At 48.3% G+C, this 21,297-nt stretch overlaps 2 protein-coding genes across 5 annotated transcripts in view; both read left to right on the top strand.

Annotated features, from left to right (window-relative positions):
• Positions 1-591: 591 nt before the first annotated feature.
• CDHR4 (cadherin related family member 4) lies at positions 592-9,608 on the top strand. 4 transcript variants are annotated; one of them, XM_049640488.1, is made up of 18 exons: positions 592-2,282; positions 2,407-2,569; positions 2,646-2,737; positions 3,265-3,375; positions 4,728-4,831; positions 5,026-5,162; positions 5,446-5,629; positions 5,728-5,881; positions 6,138-6,231; positions 6,536-6,739; positions 6,820-6,959; positions 7,181-7,331; positions 7,411-7,631; positions 7,861-8,003; positions 8,502-8,558; positions 8,660-8,750; positions 8,978-9,005; positions 9,502-9,608. In XM_049640488.1, the coding sequence occupies exons 1-18, from the start codon at positions 2,049-2,051 to the stop codon at positions 9,555-9,557; spliced, it is 2,364 nt and encodes a 787-aa protein (XP_049496445.1). In that variant the 5' UTR covers positions 592-2,048; the 3' UTR covers positions 9,558-9,608. The 4 variants fall into 4 exon arrangements, 3 of the variants coding, with proteins under 3 accessions (XP_049496445.1, XP_049496444.1, XP_049496443.1); XM_049640487.1 differs by having other exon boundaries at positions 8,975-9,005; XM_049640486.1 differs by lacking the exon at positions 9,502-9,608 and having other exon boundaries at positions 8,975-9,495.
• A 2,106-nt stretch (positions 9,609-11,714) lies between these two features.
• Positions 11,715-21,297, top strand: part of IP6K1 (inositol hexakisphosphate kinase 1) — a 58,511-nt gene continuing 48,928 nt past the window's right edge. Inside the window, exon 1 of the mRNA XM_049640482.1 lies at positions 11,715-11,979. The gene's annotated coding sequence lies outside the window, so the exon portion shown is untranslated. The remainder of the gene's footprint in view (positions 11,980-21,297) is intronic.

Raw genomic sequence — 21,297 nt, 5'->3', positions numbered from 1 at the left:
AGTCAGGACTGAGTCCTGGAACACTCCTCTGGGTGGTAGTAGGAAAGCAGAACCAGCAAAGGAGCTAAGCAGGAGCAGCTGGGGAGGTGGGAGGAAACAGAGTGTGGGCACTTTAGGAGCCAAGGGAGCAAGTGTCAAATGCTACCAAGGAGATAAGATTGGAGAATTAATTGTTGAAGCTGGTAGTATGCAGGTCTCTGAGGACTCCAACAGGGCAGTTTCATGAAGGGAGAGACAAACTTGATGATAGTGGGCAGAAGCAAGTGAGAGATGAAGAATTGGAAAGAGCAAGTGTAAACAACTTTTAAAAAATTGACATATAAATTTGGGGCATCTGGGTGGCTCAGTCTGTTAAATGTCTGACTCTTGATTTTGGCCTAGGTCATGATCTCACAGGTTTATGAGTTTGAGCCCCACATCAGGCTCTGGGCTGACAGTGCGGAGCCTGCTTGGGATGTTCTCTCTCTTCTCTTTCTGCCCCTCTTCTCTCTCTCTCTCTTTCTATCTCTCTCTCAGAATAAATGAACTTTAAAAAAGAAAAAAAATTTAAAAATTGACATATAGCATAAATATAACAATTGGACAACAGCTCAATAAATTAAAAAAAATTTTTTTACATTTATTTATTTTCGAGAGACAGAAAGAGGCAGAGCATAAGTGGGGAGGCAGAGAGAGAATGAGACATAGAATCTGAAGCAGGCTCCAGGCTCTGAGCTGTCAGCAGAGAGCCCGACGTGGGGCTCAAACTCACAAACCGTGAGATCATGACCTGAGCTGGAGTCAGATGCTTAACTGACTGAGTCACCCAGGCACCCCTCAATAAATGTTTTTTAAAGTTTATTTATTTATTTTGAGAGACACAGAGACAGCACAAGTGGAGGGAGGGGCAGAGAGAGAGAGAGAGAGAGAGAGAGAATCCCAAGCAGGCTCCATGCTGGCAACACAGAGCCTGATGCATGGCTCAAACCCACAAAGCCATGAGATCATGACCTGAGCCTAACCAAGAGTTGGACACTTAACCAGCTAAGCCACCCAGGCGCCCCCAGCTCAATAAATGTTAAAGTCTGTAGACACTTATGCATCTGTCACCTAGATCAAGGTAGAAACTGTCCCCAGCTCCTCCAAGAGGCCACTTTGTGCCCCCTCCAGTTGATACCCCCCCACACATAACCACTAATTTGATTTATATCACCAAGGATTCTTTTTGCTTCTTGAATGTAGACAACTTTTAAGAGATTTTGTTGATGGCTGGGCTCAGATTTTGTAGACATATAAAGTTTTAATGGTGAGGGGAAGTGGGCACCTGGGGTTTGGACTCTGTGGGGTAGCAAATCCTGAGCCCAGTTTTCCTGGGTGCTGTGCTTGTGCTGTCTCCAAGGACTGCATGACTGAGACTTACTTCCCTGAACTTCAGTTCCCCTACCTGAAGTTTGATCCTTTTCCCCTAACATTTCCTTTGGGTTGTAGTAAGAACGGGGGGATTCATCAGAAGCAGTGAAACCTGGGGTTGTCCAGACCTCTTAATGCCTGTCTGGAGTCTAGAGCTCAAGTCACCAGGGATGGGCGGAGCTAGAATCTGGGACGCTCAGGAGTGCAGCCTGCCCAGCTGTGTTTAAGCGACTCACCTGACAACGGGGTGAGCCTGACAAACACGGCTGGTCTTCTGGAGTCTCCTCTGCTGTCTGCATCTTGAGGCCACTATGGCACTGCTCAGGATCCTGGCGCTTCTGCTTGCTCTGACTGTCTCTGGTGAGGAGTTGGTGGGTGGGGGAACCCCAGTTCTCACGCCCATCCCCCCCATTCCACACTGGAGTGGAATTGTGATCCTTCTTGGATAAGCTACCATGGAGTGCAGGGGCTGGGGGAGAGCAAGGGAAAAGGGCAAAGATCTAACTCCCTGACCCTCATTTCTTATCATGGCTGCTTCCTCAACCAAGTGCTCACGTCTGTGAAATGAGCTGTGCCATTGTTGGATATGGGGGACAAGGAAGAGTTTTGGCTGCTTGGCCCCTAGATGTGACCAGGCCCTGAGGGAGAAGGTCAGGACTATGCTTGTGTGTGGGGGGACCTCCGGTCTGAATTGTCTCTTCCTCACAGAACTCCACTGCCTGCCCTGGTTCATAAATGTCTCTGAGAGCCAGGGACCCGGCACGATCCTTCAGTCCTTCTCCTTCAACTGCACTTCTCACATGCCCACCCTGCAGTTGGTCCATGTGCAGCCACCCACCACCTTCTTCAACCCACCCAGCCTGACCAGGTGGCAGGGGATCTATGTGGGCACGGTAGGGTCATGGGCACAGATGGGAGCCACGGGGGAACATGGGCAGTCCCTAAATTCACAAAGCCACAGGCAGTACAGGGGGGTGGAGAGCCTACAGTCCCACATGCACTGCCTACCTGCCACAGGTGACCTTAAGCAGCTCGGCCCGGCTGGATGCTCTATCGGTGAATCACTATAAGCTGCAGCTGCGGTTCACATGTGGCAACCATGTGATGGAGGGACCACTCTCTGTGAATGTGCGGCGGGACCCTGGTCATAGTGCATGTGCTGGCCGATTTGCCAGCCCAGGTGAGGCCAGGGGCAGCAGGCAGGGGGTGGGCAGGCATGGCCTGAACAGAGCCTCCCTGACCTCTCCTCTGGCTAGCTGGAGAAATCATTCAGGTTCTGGAAACAGTCACACCTGGGGCCAGACTGTACACTCTGCTGCTGCCAGGCCTGGAAGTCCAGCGTGCCCAGGTGAGCCCAGCACATAGGTAGTGGGAGACAGAATGAGAGAGGCACATGGGGAGACCAAACCGGGCCCCTTCTTGTCCCAGCCCCTCTCTAGCCACCCCCCACCCCCCCCCCACACACACACCACCCAGCAGAGGAACACTTTAGTGTCAGCTAAGCCTCTGCGTGATCTATGTTCTTGGAGAGAGCCGCTGATGGCTGCCCATCCCCAAAGACCATGGCTGTTCCTATAAGGACATCTCAGGGGCTTGTGTTCTTTCATGTTCTCTGTGTGTACTGAATTCTCCCTGAAAATTGTGTTACTTTTGTAATCCCCAAAATAAATGCAGTTTAAAAAGCAAAATAATTGGTTTAAAACCAGAGAAGATTGAGGATCGGGGCAGGGGTGGAGGTTGGGGACCCACCCTGTATCGGGGTATGGGAGGGTTTGGTGTGGACAGGTACTTGCTAGGTTGCTGGGGGATTTTGGCAGGGATGCTGTGGGGTACTGGGGGCTGAGGCTGGGGCTTCCAGCATCTCTGTCCTGTCAGATAAATATCATCAGTGCCCAGGACCCTCCATACTTTCCTGGACCTTTCTCCATCAATGGTCAAGGTTGGCTGCTGGTGCCATCCCAGGGCCTCAAAGGCCAGGCTGAAAAGGTGAGCATGACTTGGGACCTGGGGATACCCATGGATGGGGCACACAATGGACAGAGCCACCACTTCCTGGAGGTTTGTTTGTTCTTGGCCTTCTAGATTTTGCTGCCCTGTGTTCAGACATAGCCACCTGTACATGCTGCCACATGATGGCTATTCTCCCACATTTGCCTGGTTCTGTGATGGGTTCTGGAGTTCCAGAAAGAAAAGGGAGCCCCTCATGCCTCTAATAGAATTGAGAATGTTCAGAGCATTCACACAGGAAGAGAAAGTTCTGGGTAAAGTGGCTAGTACAGTCTGGAGAAGGCTAGAGAAATTCCTTTGTTGTTATTATTTTTTTAAACATTAAAAGTTTTGTCGGGGTGCCTGGGTGGCTCAGTCGGCTGAGCGTCCGACTTCAGCTCAGGTCATGAGCTCGTGACTTCGGGCCCCGCGTCGGGCTCTGTGCTGACAGCTCGGAGCCTGGAGCCTGCTTCGGATTCTGTGTGTGTGTCTCTCTCTACCCCTAACCCACTCGCATTCTGTCTCTGTCTCTCTCAAAAATAAATAAACATTAAAAAAACTAAACATTAAAAGTTTTGTTTTTGATTTTTGCTTTTGAAGTTTATTTATTTTGAGAAAGAGTGTGAGCAGGGGCGGGGCAGAGGGAGAGGGAGTGAGAAAGAATCCCAAGAAGGCTCTGCACTGTCAGAGCAGAGCCAGATGCAAGGCTTGATGCGGGGCTTGAACTCACGAACCAACCCATGAGATCATGACCTGAGCTGAAATCAAGAGTCAGATGCCTAACCAACTGATCCACCCAGGAGTCCTGAGAAATTCTTTCTTTAAAATTTCCATGCCTTTTTAAAAAAAGTTTATTTATTTGTTTTGAGAGAAAAAGTGCAAGTGGGAAAGGAGAAGAGAGAGAGGGAGAGAGAATCCCAAGCAGGCTCTGCACTGTCAGCACAGAGCCCTATGCAGGGCTCAAACTCATGAGTTGTGAGATCATGACCTGAGCCAAAATCAAGAGTCCAATGCTTAATCTACTGAGCCACCCAGGTGCCCTGAGAAGTTCCTTCTTTAAAATTCCATGTTTTAGTGACTGGCTCTTAGTAACTCTAAATGATGTCACATTGTGAATAACTCAGATATCACACTTCTTTGAGCTGTTTGCATCCTAAAGGAAATATTTATGGCCCCAAGAATGGGACTTAAAGGAGTGCCTGTAAGCATAGAGATCATGGGGTGGGAGTGGGGGCTCCTTGTGGAGGGCCCCAGGTGAGGGGGGGGGCGGTTGCTATTTGAAAGGACGACTGGGCACAGACATACAGGTATACACACACTGTAGTTCCCTTACTGTTCTGTGTGCACTGCAGGTCTTCCAGCTTCAGATTTTGGTGACTTTTGGACAAAATCGAAGCTGCCTTGGGATGCTCAAGGTCAAAGTTTTGCCTGTTCCCTCCAGCCTGATCTCTTTCCTGTAAGGCTCCCCTACCCCGAGTACAGTGAAGGAGACATGGCCTAGCCCCAGGGAATTGGGAGTGAGGTTAAGGGGTGGGGTTGCTGGGGTGTCCCCAGCTAGCTCGGATATGAGGGAAGCCCCGGGGGAGGGGCACGCCGGCAGGGCCAGGGATGGCGGGAGAGGGCATAGCTAGTTTCCCCCTTTTGGTCCAGGAAGCAAGCCTCGAATATCACCATCCTGGAGGACCTGCCCCCCGGGGGTAAGGTGGTTCAGGTCCGGGCCCGGGGCTTCGACGTGCGCTACGAAATCCTCTCCCCGGTGCCCTGCCCCCTCTTCTCCATCGGACGTGGTGAGGGGCATAGTGGGGAGCGGTGCGGGATGCCTCCCAGGCTGGTCCACAGTGATCCGCACTACCTCCTCGCCCTGCTGAGAAACGGGGCTGAAACCCAGGCAGACACGGGCGCGGTGCCGTTTGGGGGCCGGGCTAGAATTAGAGGCGAGCCTTGGAGGAGGCAGCAGGGGTGGCCAGACTCAGCCCCCTCCCGCTGAGGGTGGATTAGGTGTGAGGGTGGGGACCAAACCGACCTGGGGGCGGGTCTAAACTCAGCATTCCCCGCCCCTACCCCGCCCAGCCGACGGTGTGATTCGCACCACCGCGCCTCTGGAGTTAGCGCAGGCCCCGGGCGCGGCGGTCACTAGACTGCGAGTGAAGGCCCACGAACGGCTCAGGCCGTGGGCCAGCGTGGAGCTCGAGCTCACGGTGAACGTGCGCTCGGTCAACCGCTGGCCTCCGCGCTGCCTCCCAGCGATGCTGGTGTGAGTATACAGGAACCTTACGTAAGCTATAGGGGTGAGAACCATGGTTCTCCTGGTCCAGACTGACTTTTGCCCTGCCGCCGTCATTCTGCTCCCAGGACTCAAATCCCCGAGACCACGCCGGTGGGCACCGTGCTGAACACCTTCACTTGTGCTGATCCAGACTCTCCCGGCTCCATCCTCGACTACCAGCTGCAGTTCCACAGCCCTCCTGGCTTAGCTAGCCTCTGCCTTCGGGACAGGGTCCTGGAGGTGCCCAGTCCCCGCCTCCTGACCCACATGCAGGGTGCTGGGGACTGTAAGGTGGAGGGGTCGGGGGGCAAAGGTCTGTGGGAGCTGAGACCATTGCCGTGAGGGAGATGGTGGTGGAGCCAATCTGCACTCACAGAGCTGGAAAGCAGAGGCTCAGGGGTGACCATGTGTGGTTGCCCTGACCTGAGGTGGCCCAGTGTGCCTCTAGACTTTTCCAGGCCTTGGCTCAGCCTCACTCTGTGGCCCCTCTGGCCAGGTGAATGCCACACTGGACTGTGACGCTCGTGGGGCCTGCTTTCAGCATGCAGCCTCCATCCTGGTGCTCGATGGTGGTCAGCCCCTGATGACCAGTGAGTAACCATACCCAGGCCTGGACATCCAGGACAGGGCTGTTCTGTACCTCTCTCCCCATCCTTAAGATAGGGTCACCTCTCCTCCCACAGAAATCAATAGGGCACAGTTGTCTCCCTAGGGTGGGACATATGTCTCCTCTCCTAGACACCTCCCCACCCAGGGAGGAATGGCTATTGTTCGTCCTCCTTCCAGACCCTCTCCCTCCTTAAACCCCCAGGGCAGGGCCATGTCTCCCTCCTTAGACCCTAGAGAATGGCTGGGCACCCCATGCCAGCTCCTTGACTGTCAAATGGCCTCCAGCTGAGGTGCCAGTACTGGTGATGGTGACTCCTGTGAACGAGTTCTCCCCAGCCTGTGTCCCACACAAGTTCCGGATCCGGGAAGATGCAGGGCCCCACACTCTGCTGGGCTCTGTGGTGGGCATGGACAAGGATTACCCACACAACAACATTGAGTACTACATCTCTGGCGGGCCTACCATCTTTTCTGTGGACCGTCTCAGTGGTACTCCCACCCCAGGGCTGGGATGGAGGGTTGGAACCAGAGTTGACTCTGCAGGCTGAGGCTGTGGGCATCTCTTTTAGGGGAGGTTCATCTCCTGGGATCTTTGGACTATGAGCTGCAGACATTATACAGGCTCAATGTCCTGCTGATTGACCATGGCCAAGACCAGGACCCCACTCACCACCGCTCTGGTTCCTGTACAATTACCATTGAGGTTGAGGTAATTGAGCCCCGAGGCCTTGGGCAAAATTGGAAAGTGTTCACATCTTCCTCTAGCATTCTGCTTTTCCACCCTGTGCCTAAGTTTCCTCCGTTAGTTGGTTGAAGAGGGATGGTGCCTCATTATGGAAACCTTTGGAGCCTGTTGCCTGACACCTAGGCTCTGGAGGAGACTGAGGGGCTGGCCTGAGGATTTGGGGTGACCTGGCTATATTCCTGCAGGATGTGAACGATCATGCCCCCGAGTGTCAGCCTCCATTTCAGGAACTCACCATCTACGCTCTCCTGGGCCATAGTGTGGAGGTGACCAAGGTGTCATGTTGGGTTCCTCAGGAGCCACAGCGTCTGGCCTTCTCCTACAGCATTGTGGGAGGTGAGGATCATGGGGGCCACCAGGCTGTTGGGGAAGGAGCAGGCCAAGGCCAACAACGGTCCCCTTCTTCTGCTTTCAGGGAATAGTCAGAACCGATTCAGCCTGCAAGGAGCCACCCTGGTGTACAACAACATCTTGTTGGGGCCTCTCTGGCCAGAGCAGTTCTATACTTATGAGCTGTTGATCCGTGTGGCCGATGCAGGTCCCTCCATCCCCCACCTCAGTACCACAGCCACCGTCAGTGTGCATCTAATTCCCTGGAGCGCCAGCACGGTGGCCACCCGCACCCACAGATCCACAGTGAGGGGGGGTCCTTGGGACCTTGGGGGGTAGGACGAAAGGATCTTGAAGGGCAAGGAGATCCAGTTTCCCCAAGTGGAACTATGGGGGAAGGCATTCCAGAGGGAACCGTTGAACATAAGGAGACTGGCAATACAGAAGAGCAACTCTGGGGTGTGGGGTAGCCCAACCCTTGGAGTGATTTGAAGGCTGGATGATCATTTTGCCAGGGCTGTGGCCCCCATTTCAGGTGCCTTCAGTGATGACACCCCTGCTTGTGACTGACACAGAGGCTTTCTGGCAGCCGGAGCCCTGGTTTGTGGTGGTGCTGACAGTGACCAGCGCCCTCTTTGTCTTGGCTCTGGGCTGGCTCCTCCTCAGGCTCTTCCAGGGGTAGGGTTCTTATTCCTGAGCTCTTGCCCCAGCCCGTTAATGGACCTCATCTGTGATAGGTGCTTTCACCAAGATTTGGTGACAATGCCCAAGTTTATGAGCAGGCAAACTGCTATTAATGGGGGCTGCTCTCCCTCCAGAGGTCATCAGGTTAGAGGCAGAGGGGCACTAGGGGGAAATTGTCTCCATTGTTGGCACAGCTTGGTCTTGGAATGGAGTGGGTGTGGATGAGACCCAGTGCTTGACACTCAGAGTCTATCATGCACTGGGCGTTTGCCCCTATTCCTGACCCCTATCCTCCACTTGACACTTGTTCTGCCCCTAAGGGTGAGTTTTTTATGGGCGCAGGACTGACCCAGGGGAAGGTGGGGTAACAATGTAGGCATTGCATATGGACATTGGCTATCTCCAGTATACAGGGGCAGGTGGATGGTGCTGGTTCCTGGAGTCAGCAGGTCTGCAGCCTTCACTGCTTGGTCCCTCCTCCTGTCATTTTAGGTTGGTCCAGATGCATCAGACACCAAGCAAACCAACCCAGGCTTTGCTACTAAACGGGTCAGTTTCCTTTGCATACCTCTATGCCTGAGAGTCCATCTCTTAAATTCAGCCTGGGGCCAAGAGCCTTATCCTGTATTCGTGCTTTTACTTTGCCCCAGCATCCAGGGAACTGAGGAGTCCATTCAGGGGTTCATGGAGGCACCGAGAATGGAGATGTCCCAGGCACCCAGCAGTGTCGACCTGAGCTTGGTATGGCAACATACCATCCTGTATAGTGGGCACTGGGCTGCTCTAGAGGACTCCCCTCCCAAGCCTGCTTCCTTCCTTGTGGCTGGCTACCTCTGTGGTAGAGCCCATGCCAGCACCATCAGAATGGAGGAGGGAGGTGGGCTTCTGACCCCTATGGGAGCAGACCTCCACCTGCTCCTGGGGGCAGGGCTCAACTCATTACCCCCTCTCATTCTTCCCATCAGCAGCACTTTGATGGCAGAGCACAGGACTCCCGTGAGTCCCCCTTTTCCCAAACTACTCTTCACCTGGGTCCACTTTCTCTCCTTACCCCATCTCAGCGTCTCCTCCTACCACCAGGCATCCACTATCTACTCTTTCCCTGAATGGGGTCTGTTCTCACCCCAATGTTTCTCAAACATCTGTTGGGCCAGAAGGTGACTCAGACCTGGTCTGGTTCCTGCCCATGGCAGAAGCGGTGGTGAGGGGAAAGGCCCCCAGATATTACATTGTCATCAGTGATTTATGGCAGATTAATCTGGCACTGGGCTTAGGGAAGCTGGTGTTCAGTTTGGGGAAATCAAGGATGCTTCCTGTGCATTTGAGCTAGACCTCACAGGATTGCTGAGAAAGGAGGGAAGGGACAAGTTGGATCAAGCAGAAGGAGGGTCTCACCAAGGGTTCTGGAATGTCTTCCCCTACCTTTAAGGGAAGGAGGCTGTTCTGCTGAGTCCAGCAGTGCCCTCTCTCCCTCCTGACCATTTGAACTCAGGCACAGGCAGAGATTACCTGTTCAACACGCTCACAGGAGCCCGGCGCTGGCTCTGAAGACAAGAAGCTGCTTCACTATTTGTGGAATTTTTTCTTCCCATGATCATGCTGCTGAGTTTTTAAGTTGATTCAATAATAAACAAAATTACAAAAGAAGAGTCCCAGCCTTGAAAACCATCTGTGGGAGAGGCTCTGGGATCTGAGCTTCCTTGTTCTCACTTGGAGAGTGCCTTGCCTTCTGGGAAGGCTCTAGGGAGTAGTAAGTTTAGTTTAGTTTAGTTTTTTTAATTTTTTAAATGTTTATTTATTTTGGAGAGAGAGACAGAGTGTGAGTGGGGGGAGGAGCAGAGAGAGAGGGAGACACAGAATCTGAAGCAGGCTCCGGGCTCTGAGCTGTCACCACAGAGCACAGAGCCTGATGCAGGGCTCGAACTCACGAACGGTGAGATCGTGACCTGAGCTGAAGTCGGACGCTTACCGACTGAGCCACCCAGGCACCCCAAGATTAGTTTTCTTTAAAGAAGGCATTGTATGATGCTCTGGCTGATCATGATTAATGCAGAGGTAAGAGGCTGTTATCCTTGTGACAGAGGCCTCCAATCAGCCTGTTCCTTCAAAGACCACCTGCTCTAGCAGATGGGGAGGGCCCAGGAACTTCCTTTTCCCACTGAAAGGAATACATTGTTGCTGTTTGAAGGCCCCCACCAACCTCTAGGGCTCTGCCAACTGTGTGTGGTTTTCTTGGGAAGGATCTGAACTTTTGCACTGAGGTGAGGGTTGGTGCAGACTTGAGACCCTTGTGGCATGGATGGCTATGAGGGATTGATGGTAGCCCCCTTCAGACGGGATATTCCTATTTCTTCCTGATCTCTTTCTTCTGGTGTCTTGGCCCTTATCCCTTCCTATGCTGAGCTGAGCTGTTGCACTTAGCCAGGTGGCCTGCAATAACGTGGAGGAGGGCAGGTTCTGTTGGATGCAGTGCTAGCTCATTCCCCTTGCCCAGCTTCAAATCAGGTCTCAGGTTATTGCCAGCTCTCCAAGAGGACCTGCTGTCTGGGTAGAGGCTACCTTTCCTGAGGTATCCCTAAGTTCTTTCAATCTTCTCCCCCGTGTCAAGTCTGTGGACCTGAACCCTCTCAGGGCAATGGAGGACCTCCTTTCCGGAGCCAGTTATGGTGTCCCAGTCAGGGAAAAAGCCAAGTGTCTTCTGTGGGAAAAGTATGCTTCATGGTGTTCCCCCAAAAGTGAGGGTGTTAGAGCTTGCCCAGGACAACCTGAGAGCAGGCTGTTGCCTGAAGTGTTACAGGCAGACTTTTCTGAGCACTTACCCTGCTCTAAGGGCTCATTTGTTATCTTTGTTTTACAGATGGGGCAACTAAGCCTCAAAAGTCACATAACTAGCTAGTTCTGGCACTTGATGTGAGTCCAGGCTGTGTGATTTCATTTGAGTTCCTAACCCTGAAACCAAGCCCAGGGTTAGGTGCTTTGAATGGGGGGCCAGGGATAACCATTTTCCTGGGACTCCTAGCCTCTGAGATAGATCATGACAGTCCAGGGCAAAAGCTGTGTCACAGGTACTCAAAGACAAGATGCTCTAGGGAAGGAAGAGACGAGTTTCTGTTGTGTGCCAGGGCTTGTGCTGGGCACCGAACTCAAGGCAAAAGGACAAACGTGGGCAACGGGCCAGGGACTGCTTGGAGGAGCACACAGGGCTGCACCTCGCCATTGATGAGGGGCAAAGGTGGAGAAACCACTGGCAATAGGGAATTATACTCTGATGCCAGTAGGAGGAGGTATGAGAACCGGTGCCTCCATTTCCAGAAGGGGCGTGACCTTGGCCAGTCCTCCCCCTCTGCGCCTCAGTTTCCTCACCAGTGAACCTGGACAACCCCTCCCTTCCAGGATGGGTGACAAAAAAAACCATATAGCACACAGCAGGCACTCCCTAAGTGTGTGCGCGTGTATGAGAAGACGCCGTGGGCTCCCGCAAAAAGGCTACACACGCAAAAAGGCCAAGGGCGCTAGAGCCTCAGAATCGCCAGCAAAAGCTCTGCCCCCAGCGACTCCAGGAACGAGGCGCATGCGCCAACCGATGCCGTCACAGTCACGTCCTGAGGCGATCGGCAAGGGCCGTGAGAGGCAGGCTCTGATTGACAGGCCAGCCGACCTGTCAGCGAGAAGCACTCCCTTAGGCCTAGGACGAAGAGGCTGTTGACTGGGGATAGCCTCAGCCGGGGGCGGGTTCTTTGCCGTCCTGGTTACTATGACGCCCGGCCCCCGCCCCCTCGGCTGGCCGCCATCTTGTTGTTGATCCGTACCCAGTGGGCAGCGCCGGGAGCTGGACCGAGCGGCCGGTGCGGGGCCGCTACTGCGGGGCTCATCCACCTGCGCTGCCTGCCAGGGGCGGGCCGAAACCTGGAGGCCCGGGGGGCCCAGCTCCCGTGGGGAGCCGTGGGCGCCCACTGCCCGGGCTGGGCCGGTGAGTGACAGGAGCCGGGCCGAAAAACCGGCCTGACGCCGGCGGGGCTGGCGGCGGCGGGCGCGGGGTTGGAGCCGGCACGCGCGGGGCTGAGGCATCCGCCAAGCATCACTCCAACAGTGCTCGAGCGCCCTGACCCGCCTCCCGTGGCGCCTCCCGGATACCGGCGCTGAGGCGGGTGGACAGCCTCGGGGTTGAGGTCTGAGCCCCGCGCCCGAAGGCCGGCCGGCGGGGTAGTGGGAAATTAGCTCCGCTGACCGGTACCGCTGAAACGTGTCCATTGCCAGCCTGATGCTCTCTGGGGGTATTCTATTGCTGCCAAGTGAGAAATACACTTACCTCTTTCTTAGATGTGGTTCCTGCAAGTGTTTTCCAGACTGCTTGGAAACTTAGACTAGACGAACCAGGCTAAATCCCCCGCGAACCCAGGCAGGCCAGTGTCACGGCCCTGTGATTCTGGCAGGGCTAAGGCCCTCTGCCAGGCTCCTGCCTCCTGTGCTCCTTGGAGCTCACTGTTTGCTTCTTCCTGAAGAGCCTGCTTAAATGTTCATGATGCGCGAGTTTTATTTTGGAACATAATTTCTTTGGTTTGTGACCATTTTTTGGTCTTGTGGTAAAGTCTTCTTTTTGCTCTAGAAGAAAGTGAATATTATGGTGATGACTTGGTTGATTTTATCTCCTGAAGAGATATTCTGCCAGTGTAATCAGGAGACAGAGGAAAAGTAGTACTGTGTTAGAATCAGAAAAAGAAATGAAACTTAATTTTTGTCGTTGTGATGGTATGGAACTGCCAAATTAACTTTTAAGAGGCTAAGTGTATCTTGCCCAATGAAAACAGACCGTCAGGCCTCCTTCCTGTGAGGGTGGAAGGGTTAGAGACCTTGGGCAAGGTGTTAGATCTAGGAAGAGTTCTACATTGCTCTTTCCATGTGGTCCCTTGACTCCTCTGCAAAGGCTCTTTGTATGTGGTCATAGAAAAAGCCTGCATGAGTGAACTGAGAAGTGAGGCAACAATACTTTGTGCATTTGTGTCAGGATCTTGTCGTCTTAGAATGTTTAATTTTGAAATAAACTAGCTCCTTTTTAAAAAATTTTAATTAATTTTTTTTTTTTTTTTAATTTGTGAAAGAGACTAGCTCCTTAATCAGGAGATCCTTTTTGAGAAGATGCTGAAACCAGAAGAGGCCTGTTGCTGTGGCCTTACTTGTGAGAACACAAAGACTCTTCCTTGTATTTATGTAATTTACCTGTAAATGTCAGCACTTTTAACTATCATGAGCAACAGACACACTTTGTGACGCTCTGGAGATCCTACACTGAAGTCAGAAACTGCTGCAGGCTTGGGATGAGATCTGATGTCCTAACATGGCATTCAAGCAGTCAAGGTGCTGCTGCCCAGCGGGCCCCAGCCTACCTCTCCAGGGCTTATCCTAATCCCCATTAACCAAATGATTTGCTAGACATTCCATACATGGAATTTCCCTACACAGTTCTCTTGCCAGCTGAGTACAGTGACTTTTGCTCCTCTTTGGAATATCCTTTTTCTTCATCTCCACTTCTCTTTTCTCCAGGGTCCAGCTCAGCGAAACACTTCCCAGATGTTCCAGTCCCAGAGGGTACTCTGACCTGCAGCAGCATTATTGCCCTTATTCAAAAACAAAATAGTATTTGCTCTTTTAAGAATATTTTGTTTTTTTCCACTGCTAAGACCTAGCCCATTTCCTACAGAGACTGTGTTTTTGTGTCTTCTTGTACCTGCATGTAGTAGATGAGAACTAAATGTTTATGAGAGTGTGTTAAATTTGTCTGAGTCGTAACACCCTCTGTATTTAAACAGGGAAATGGAGAGAATAGGCACGTAGAAATGAGAATTTGGTGGCCATGGATCTCTACCTCCTGTCCTGCCTGAAGTGCTTGTACCTCAGTGCTGTAGAACAGAGGCAGAACTTGCTCAAAGTGCAGAACTGAAGCCTGAAAACAAAGTAATTCTGCATCTCAGAAGAGGCTGTGTGGCCCATCCCCTTCCTGGCTAAGATGCCATATTGATTCTTGGAGAAAACATGTATAGGGTGAGCATAGGGCCGGGTGCTGAGATTCTTAGACCCCCTTCTTGGGTGGGTCTTGGTCTCACAGCCACCTGGGACTACTGTAAATGTGTGTATTATTTGCTGCTTGCCCTGGTCCCAGTGCTGCCCTGAGGCTATAAGGAGCAGTGAGGAGAGAGCTGGGGAAAGGCTGCACAGTCCTCTCCATCTCTGACTTCAGACAATGGAGCAGTCAGAGATTTTGTTTGTGCCACTGGATGTGTGCTTTTGCCTTGATTTTAAATCAGATTTTATTTTCTCCCTCTATTACAGCAGAATGTGAGCAATGGATTCTGAGTGGGACAGCCTAAGACATGTTGGTTCTCTTATGAAAAGTGATAGATCAAGGCTGTCATATTTGCTGCTATGGTTTGAAGTTGCATTTATGTAGGAGGCATTACAAATGAGTTTTGATGGGAAAACCTGTTCGAGGGCTGGATCCCTGTTAGGGACATTGTTTTGTTGCTTACAAAATCTGCTAATCTCTTCTGTAAAAGTTTCATTTGTGGGTAGAGGTTTAGATCATTTATTCCTTTCCCTTCATTTTACAGAAGATGGGCAGTCTAGGTGAGTAGGTTAGGACTGGACTCTCTTCAAGTCTAAAATTTGATGTCCACGAATCAGCTTGAAGTCCATAAAAATCTGGGTGTGTTAGGATTAAATGAACGCTTATAAATGACTTATTCTGTAATTGAAAAGTCAGGTAATGACGAGTGGTGGTGAAGATGTGGAGAAATCAGAGCCTTCATACACAGAGAATGGTATGAATGTAAAATAATGCAGCCAGGGACAAATCAGGTATTTTTTATGTTTGTGCCAGTAGATCTGTGCTTTTGCCTGGATTTGGAAAATAGTCTGGCAGTTCTTGAACTGTTAAACATAGAGTTACCATATGACCAAGCAATCCCACTCCTAGTTATCTACCCAAGAGAAATGAGAACATAATGTCCACACAAAAACCTGTATATGAATGTTTATAGCAGTGTTATCTATAGTAGCCAAAGAGGAAAACAACTCAACCATCTTCTCAGTTGATAATAAAAACGTGGTGTATACATACAATGGAATATTGTTTAGCAATAAAAAAGAATGCAGTGCTGTTACATGCTACAACATGGATGAACCTGGACATGTGAAATGAAGGAAGCCAGACGCAAAAGATCACATATTAAATGATTCCATTTGTATGAAATATGCAGAATAGAGATCACAAGTAGATTAGTGATTGCTTAAGGCTTGGAGGTAGATGAGAGCATAGGGGAATGATAGCTAAAGGTTATTGGGTTTCTTTTTGAGGTGACGAACATGTTTAAAAATTGTAGTGGTAGCTGCACATGCCTATGAATATACTAAAAACCATTGAATTGTATGCATTAAGTGGGTGAATTGTATGGTGTGTGATTGTTAACTCAAAGCTGCTATAAAAAACAACTTACGTAAGTAATATATTCACTAGTTTAAAAAAAAGATAAATATATGAGTAACAGGAAGAAATAAAAATAAAGGAACATGCATAACTTTCACTGTTTTAGTGTATAACCAGACTTTTTTTTCCCCTTTGTCTTTAATTTTTACAAAAATGAGATGATGCCATACATCCTGACTTGTACCTTTTTGCAGTCAGCAATATATTATAAACATCCATGTTGGTAAATGATGCATTTACATCATGGGGCAGTTGGCAACAAATTGAGGGAAGCAGAATGTAAGGGACTAGGGTGAACTAGCAAGCGCAGGCTTATCTGAAGGGTCACTGTTGCTCAGTTCCAGCCAGTTGTGTACCACATCTTGTGATTTTTTTTTTTTTAAAGAAAACAAGAAATCTGAATTTTTATGTGAAATTTCATGATTATGTATTTATTAAAAAAATGTTTTATTTATTTTTGAAAGAGAGAGAGAGACAGAGTACGAGAGAGAAGGAGACACAGAATCCGAAGCAGGCTCCAGGCTCTGAGCTGTCAGCACACAGCCTGGTGTGAGGCTCGAACTCATGAACCGTGATATCGTGATCTGAGCCAAAGTCAGAGGCTTAACTGAGCCATCCAGGCATCCCCCTGATTTTTTAATTTGGCAATGAATTAAGGAAATTTGAGCCATTTTGCTAGTGAAAAAAAAAGACCAGAAATGGCAAAAAATTTGAATTGCCTGTTGTGTACATTCCCAGCTAAAGTGGAGCAAGGTGACAGTCTGCCTTCTTGTTTCAGCTCTAATACTGTAAACAAGTGTCCTTTTAGTGGTCTGCTTAGTACCATATTTTAAAAATATTTTTGTGCTTTTTGGGAATTGTGCTGCTTAAAATGGCTCTCAAGTGTATTGCTGAAGTGCTGTTAATCTTCCTAAGCACAAGAAAAGAATGTGGAGAAAATCTGTGTATTAGATAAGTTTTATTCAGAAATGAATTATAGTACTGTTGACTGAGAGTTCAGTATTAATGAGTCAGTAATATCCAGTAGTTCCCCCTTATCCATAGGGTATACTTCCAGGACGCTGGGTGGATGCCTGAAACTGAAACTGGACCTTATATGTACTATGTTTTTTCCTATACATACATACCTAGAATAAAGCTTAATTTATAAATCAGGCACAGTCAGAGACTAACAACAACAATAATAAATTAGAACAGTTGTAACAATGTACTGTAATAAAAGTTGTGTGGATGGAGTCTCTCACAATCTCTTGTATTGTACTCAGCCTTCTTGTGATGATGTGAGATGGTAAAATGCCTACATGATAAGATGAAGTGAGCTACATGATGTAGGCATCGTGACGTAGCTGTTAAGCTACCAGTGACCTTCTGAACATACTTTGCTTCTGGACCATTTGCTTCTGGACCTTGATTGACTCTGGGTAACTGAAACCATGGAAAGCAAAAGCATGGATAAGTGGGGGGACTACTGTATTTTAAAGTGTCTTTAAATAGGTATGTACAGGTTATATATTTTATGTATGTAGCTCTGGAAGGTTATGAATTGATTGGTTGACAAAAATGTGACCAGAGGCTCACAGAAACCTAACCCTATTTTTCCCCTAGGATAGGGGCTTGATATTTGCTAATTTGGTGTTAGCAGTGACTTTATAAAATGTAGCTACTGAGAATAATGAGAAGTCTTATGTATCAGGCTACTTTTGTTCAATGTGATATTTTAGAGGTTTCATCCATTTTGTTGTGTTACTTTTTATTCCTGAGTAGTATTCCTTTTTATGGCTATACCATTTGCTGATGGGCATTTGGGTTGTTTCTAATTTGGGGCTCTTATGAATAGAGAGAGATGCGATAGATTTTTTCATACAAGTCTGTGTGTATACATACTTTTATTTCTCTTCAGTAAGTATCTGAGAGTAGAATGGCTCTGACTTACAGACTATTTATTTATTTTTGAGAGAGGGAGAGACAGAGTGTGAGTGGGGGAGGGGCAGAGAGAGGAGACACAGAATCTGAAACAGGCTCCAGACTCTGAGCTGTCAGCACATCAGAGGAACACTGTTTCAGGAAATGTTGAGTCCTTTGGACTCTGGGCCCGGTTTTGTTATTCATCCCTCATAGTTTTCAGCTCCAAGCTGCATTTTCTGCTTTTGCGGGATTTCTATACCTTCCCATCATGAGACAAGAACTAATGGACGCTCCATTGAGGTGGGAAGTTGAAGTAACCAGGAACTGTTTATTGCAGGTACACACAGGCTTCTAGATGGAGAGGGTCTGTTCGCTTTAGAACTTATATCAGTGCTTATCATCCTTCTGGATTTCTTTAATTGATGCAGGCCAGGAGGCTTCTTGGTCACTCACAGGGTTCACAGAATTCATCCTTCATCTCTCTATGGAGCTTGGCCTTGGTGATTTTTGCGTTTGTAAGTGTTCAGGCCTACTTATCACAGTGGACACTCCCTCTTTATTTTTTATTTTATTTTTATTTTATTTTTTAATGTTTTTATTTATTTTTGAGGCAGAGAGAGACAGAGCATGAGCAGGGGAGGGGCAGAGAGAGAGGGAGACACAGAATCTGAAGCAGGCTCCAGGCTCTGAGCTGTCAGCACAGCCGATGCGGGGCTCGAACTCATGGACTGTGAGATCATGACCTGAGCTGAAGTCGGATGCTCAACGACTGAGCCACCCAGGTGCCCCGACACTGCCTCTTTAGACTGTTAGTCAAGTGGGGTGTATTTTGCTACTTTAAATTTTAATTTTGATACTGTGAATTTTAATTCACATGGAACTTTTTAAAGTTTGAGTCTTCTTTGTCTATGATCTTCCATGTGTAGTGTTAGAAAACTGGTACCAACCCAGAGGTCTTAGTTAAGTGTTCTAGATTTTAATTCCTGGGAGCAGCAAGCAGTGATTTTTGTGAGGAGTATTCATCCCTTAGGTCCACCCCCCCCCCACCCATTAAAAGTCATTTCCACATTTTGCCTGTTCATAGCATCTGCATTGTTTTACCATTGACTTCTTGGGGCAGTGGTCAGTGGCTAGTTTCTTGGTTATCAGAGTCCTCTTAAAAAAAATTAAAAAAAAAATTTTTTTTTTTTAACGTTTATTTATTTTTGAGACAGGGAGAGACAGAGCATGAACGGGGGAGGGTCAGAGAGAAGGAGACACAGAATATGAAGCAGGCTCCAGGCTCTGAGCTGTCAGCACAGAGCCCGACGCGGGGCTTTAACCTATGAACTGTGCCGAAGTTGGATACTTCACTGACTGAGCCACCAAGGCACCCCCTTAAAGTTAGATTTATAATGCAAGTAACTGCTATAGGATTTAGATGTGGTTTTTTTTTCCTCTTATTTATTGATAAGGAAACTTTTTCTTTTTTTAATAATGTTTTTGATCCCTTTGTTTTATTTTTTAAATTATTTTTTACTTTTTACTTTTATTTTTTTTTTAACTTACATCCAAATTAGTTAGCATATAGTGCAACAATGATTTCAGGAGTAGATGTCTTAATGCCCCTTACCCGTTTAGCCTATTCCCCCCTCCCACACCCCCTGTAGTAACCCTCTGTTTGTTTTCCATATTTATGAGCCTCTTATGCTTTGTCCCCCTCCCTGCTTTTATATTATTTTTGTTTCCCTTTCCTTATGTTCATCTGTTTTGTATCTTAAAGTCCCAATATGAGTGAAGTCATGTGATAGTTGTCTTTTCTCTAATTTCACTTAGCATAATACCCTCCAGTTCCGTCCATGTGGTTGCAAATGGCAAGATTTCATTCTTTTTGATTGCCGAGTAATACGCCATTGTATGTAAATACCACATCTTTTTTTTTTTAATTTTTTTTTTAACGTTTATTTATTTTTGAGACCGAAACAGAGCATGAATGGGGGAGGGTCAGAGAGAGAGGGAGACACAGAATCTGAAACAGGCTCCAGGCTCTGAGCGGTCAACACAGAGCCTGACGTGGGGCTCGAACTCATGGACCACGAGATCATGACCTGAGCCAAAGTCGGACGCTTAACCGACTGAGCCACCCAGGCGCCCCTATAAATACATCTTCTTTATCCATTCATCCATTGATGGACATTTGGGCTCTTTCCATACTTTGGCTATTGTTGATAGTGCTGCTATAAACATGGGGGTGCATGTGTCCCTTCGAAACAGCACACCTGTATTCCGTGGGTAAATACCTCGTAGTGCAATTGCTGGGTCGTAGGGTAGTTCTGTTTTTAATTTTTTGAGGAACCTCCATACTGTTTTCCAGAGTGGCTGCACCAGCTTGCATTCCCAGATAAGGAAACATTTTCAGATGCTGTTCTCAGAAAGGTTTCTCCTGACCATGGACATTGATGCTGGTTGTTAGCACCCAAAGTGTTTCTGGGAGAATTTGAAACCCTCCAAGATTATGTTCCCATTCTGGAAAATATTGTGAAGTTTTCCAGGATACCGTGCTTTCTTCAGGTGGGATAGCTATGGAATCTTAGACATTTTTTAGAGTGTGGAGACTTCGGGAATTATTGTATTCAATTTCTAGGTGGTGACTACAGTTGCGGAGAATAAGTGATTTTCTTAAGTGAACGTCTGATTCTGAAACTCGGTCTCTCTTCCTCACCCCCGGTGGCCTTGCTTCCCTGCCAGCATGACAAGGAACGGAAGGAATATTGTCTCACTAGTCTGAAAGTTTTGGGGTTCCCACATCATTTTGTAAAGGCAGTAAACTTTCTAAGCAAATGAACCTTCAGGTATACTGTTGACAGTGCTAATAAGTTCATGCAACAAGTGATGCCTACCTCAGCTCTCCTAGGAAGCAGTCAAGGAGAGTGAATGCTGGTATTTTTAAGTACTTTCTAGCTGTGGAACCTTACTTTGACAAGTCAGCTGACTGACTTCTCTGTTTACTACTATCCATGTAATACTGGTTAATCACACCTACTCCCCTTACCTCATGGAGTTGATCAGATAAAGGGAAAGCTTGTCAAATGGTTAATGTAGGACTTACTTTAATTTCTCAAAAACTATTTGGAAATAGTTTCCTTTGGCTCCCATAGTTTTGCCCGATCCAGTCCACTCTACACTATGGGCTGTGCAGATCTGAGTCCTTGGCCTGCTTGAAGCTGTTCAGTGACCTCCTAGTAGGAAGTGGGTCAGGTCCCAGCTCCTGAATGTAGATGAGGTACTTCCTCACCTGGTTCTTAATGGTCTCTAACTGCATCTCTTGACCCTCTAGCGTCAGATGTTTCAGGTGACTCTCTTTCCTCCCTGTGGGCCATTGCCCATGCTTTTATTCCCCCACCCCACCTCCCTATCTCGCTTCCTGTCAGACTCTAATTATCTTTCAGATTTCAGTTTAGATGCGGTATCTTCTACAAACCCTTTCCTGACCTGCACCTTCCATCTTTGTTAATGGCCACTCTTGGTGTTACATTCCTCATTGTAACATTTACCATAGTCTTAAATTTGCTTATTTGTCTCTCCTTTCTACCTGTCCTGCATCCTCACTTTCAGTTTTCTGAGGACAAGAACTGTGTTTGTCTTAGTACAATATTTGTTCTATGGGGTCTCATTCATTGTAGCCACTCAACATGTACTTAATTATATACTCTAAATTTTTTTTTGCAGATTTTACTTTAATGGTCCTGGATTGATTTGGAGACTTTATAGTTGCTATTTGGTCACAAACCTGATTTAGTGGAGAGTATTTTGAAACTTATTTATAAAGATTCTGCTCAACTGGAAGATGTGTGGGTCAGGGCCAAGTAGCACACTAGATACTTTAGGCAAGCACAAGATGTGCATAGGCCGTTTTATTTATTT

Source organism: Panthera uncia, chromosome A2 (assembly GCF_023721935.1).
Source record: "Panthera uncia isolate 11264 chromosome A2, Puncia_PCG_1.0, whole genome shotgun sequence".
NCBI lineage: Eukaryota > Metazoa > Chordata > Mammalia > Carnivora > Felidae > Panthera > Panthera uncia.
Note: the sequence above shows the minus strand (reverse complement) of the source record. Positions and strands in the feature narration are given on the sequence as shown.

What these genes read in the sequence shown, in the direction of transcription:
- CDHR4 (XM_049640486.1), top strand. Translation starts at nt 2,049, where the DNA reads ATGCTTGTGTGTGGGGGGACCTCCGGTCTGAATTGTCTCTTCCTCACA. An exon ending in TCAAAGGCCAGGCTGAAAAG is followed by an intron (nt 3,376 to 4,727) that starts GTGAGCATGACT and finishes TGTGCACTGCAG; the next exon opens with GTCTTCCAGCTTCAGATTTT. An exon ending in GCAGTGTCGACCTGAGCTTG is followed by an intron (nt 8,751 to 8,974) that starts GTATGGCAACAT and finishes TCTTCCCATCAG; the next exon opens with CAGCACTTTGATGGCAGAGC.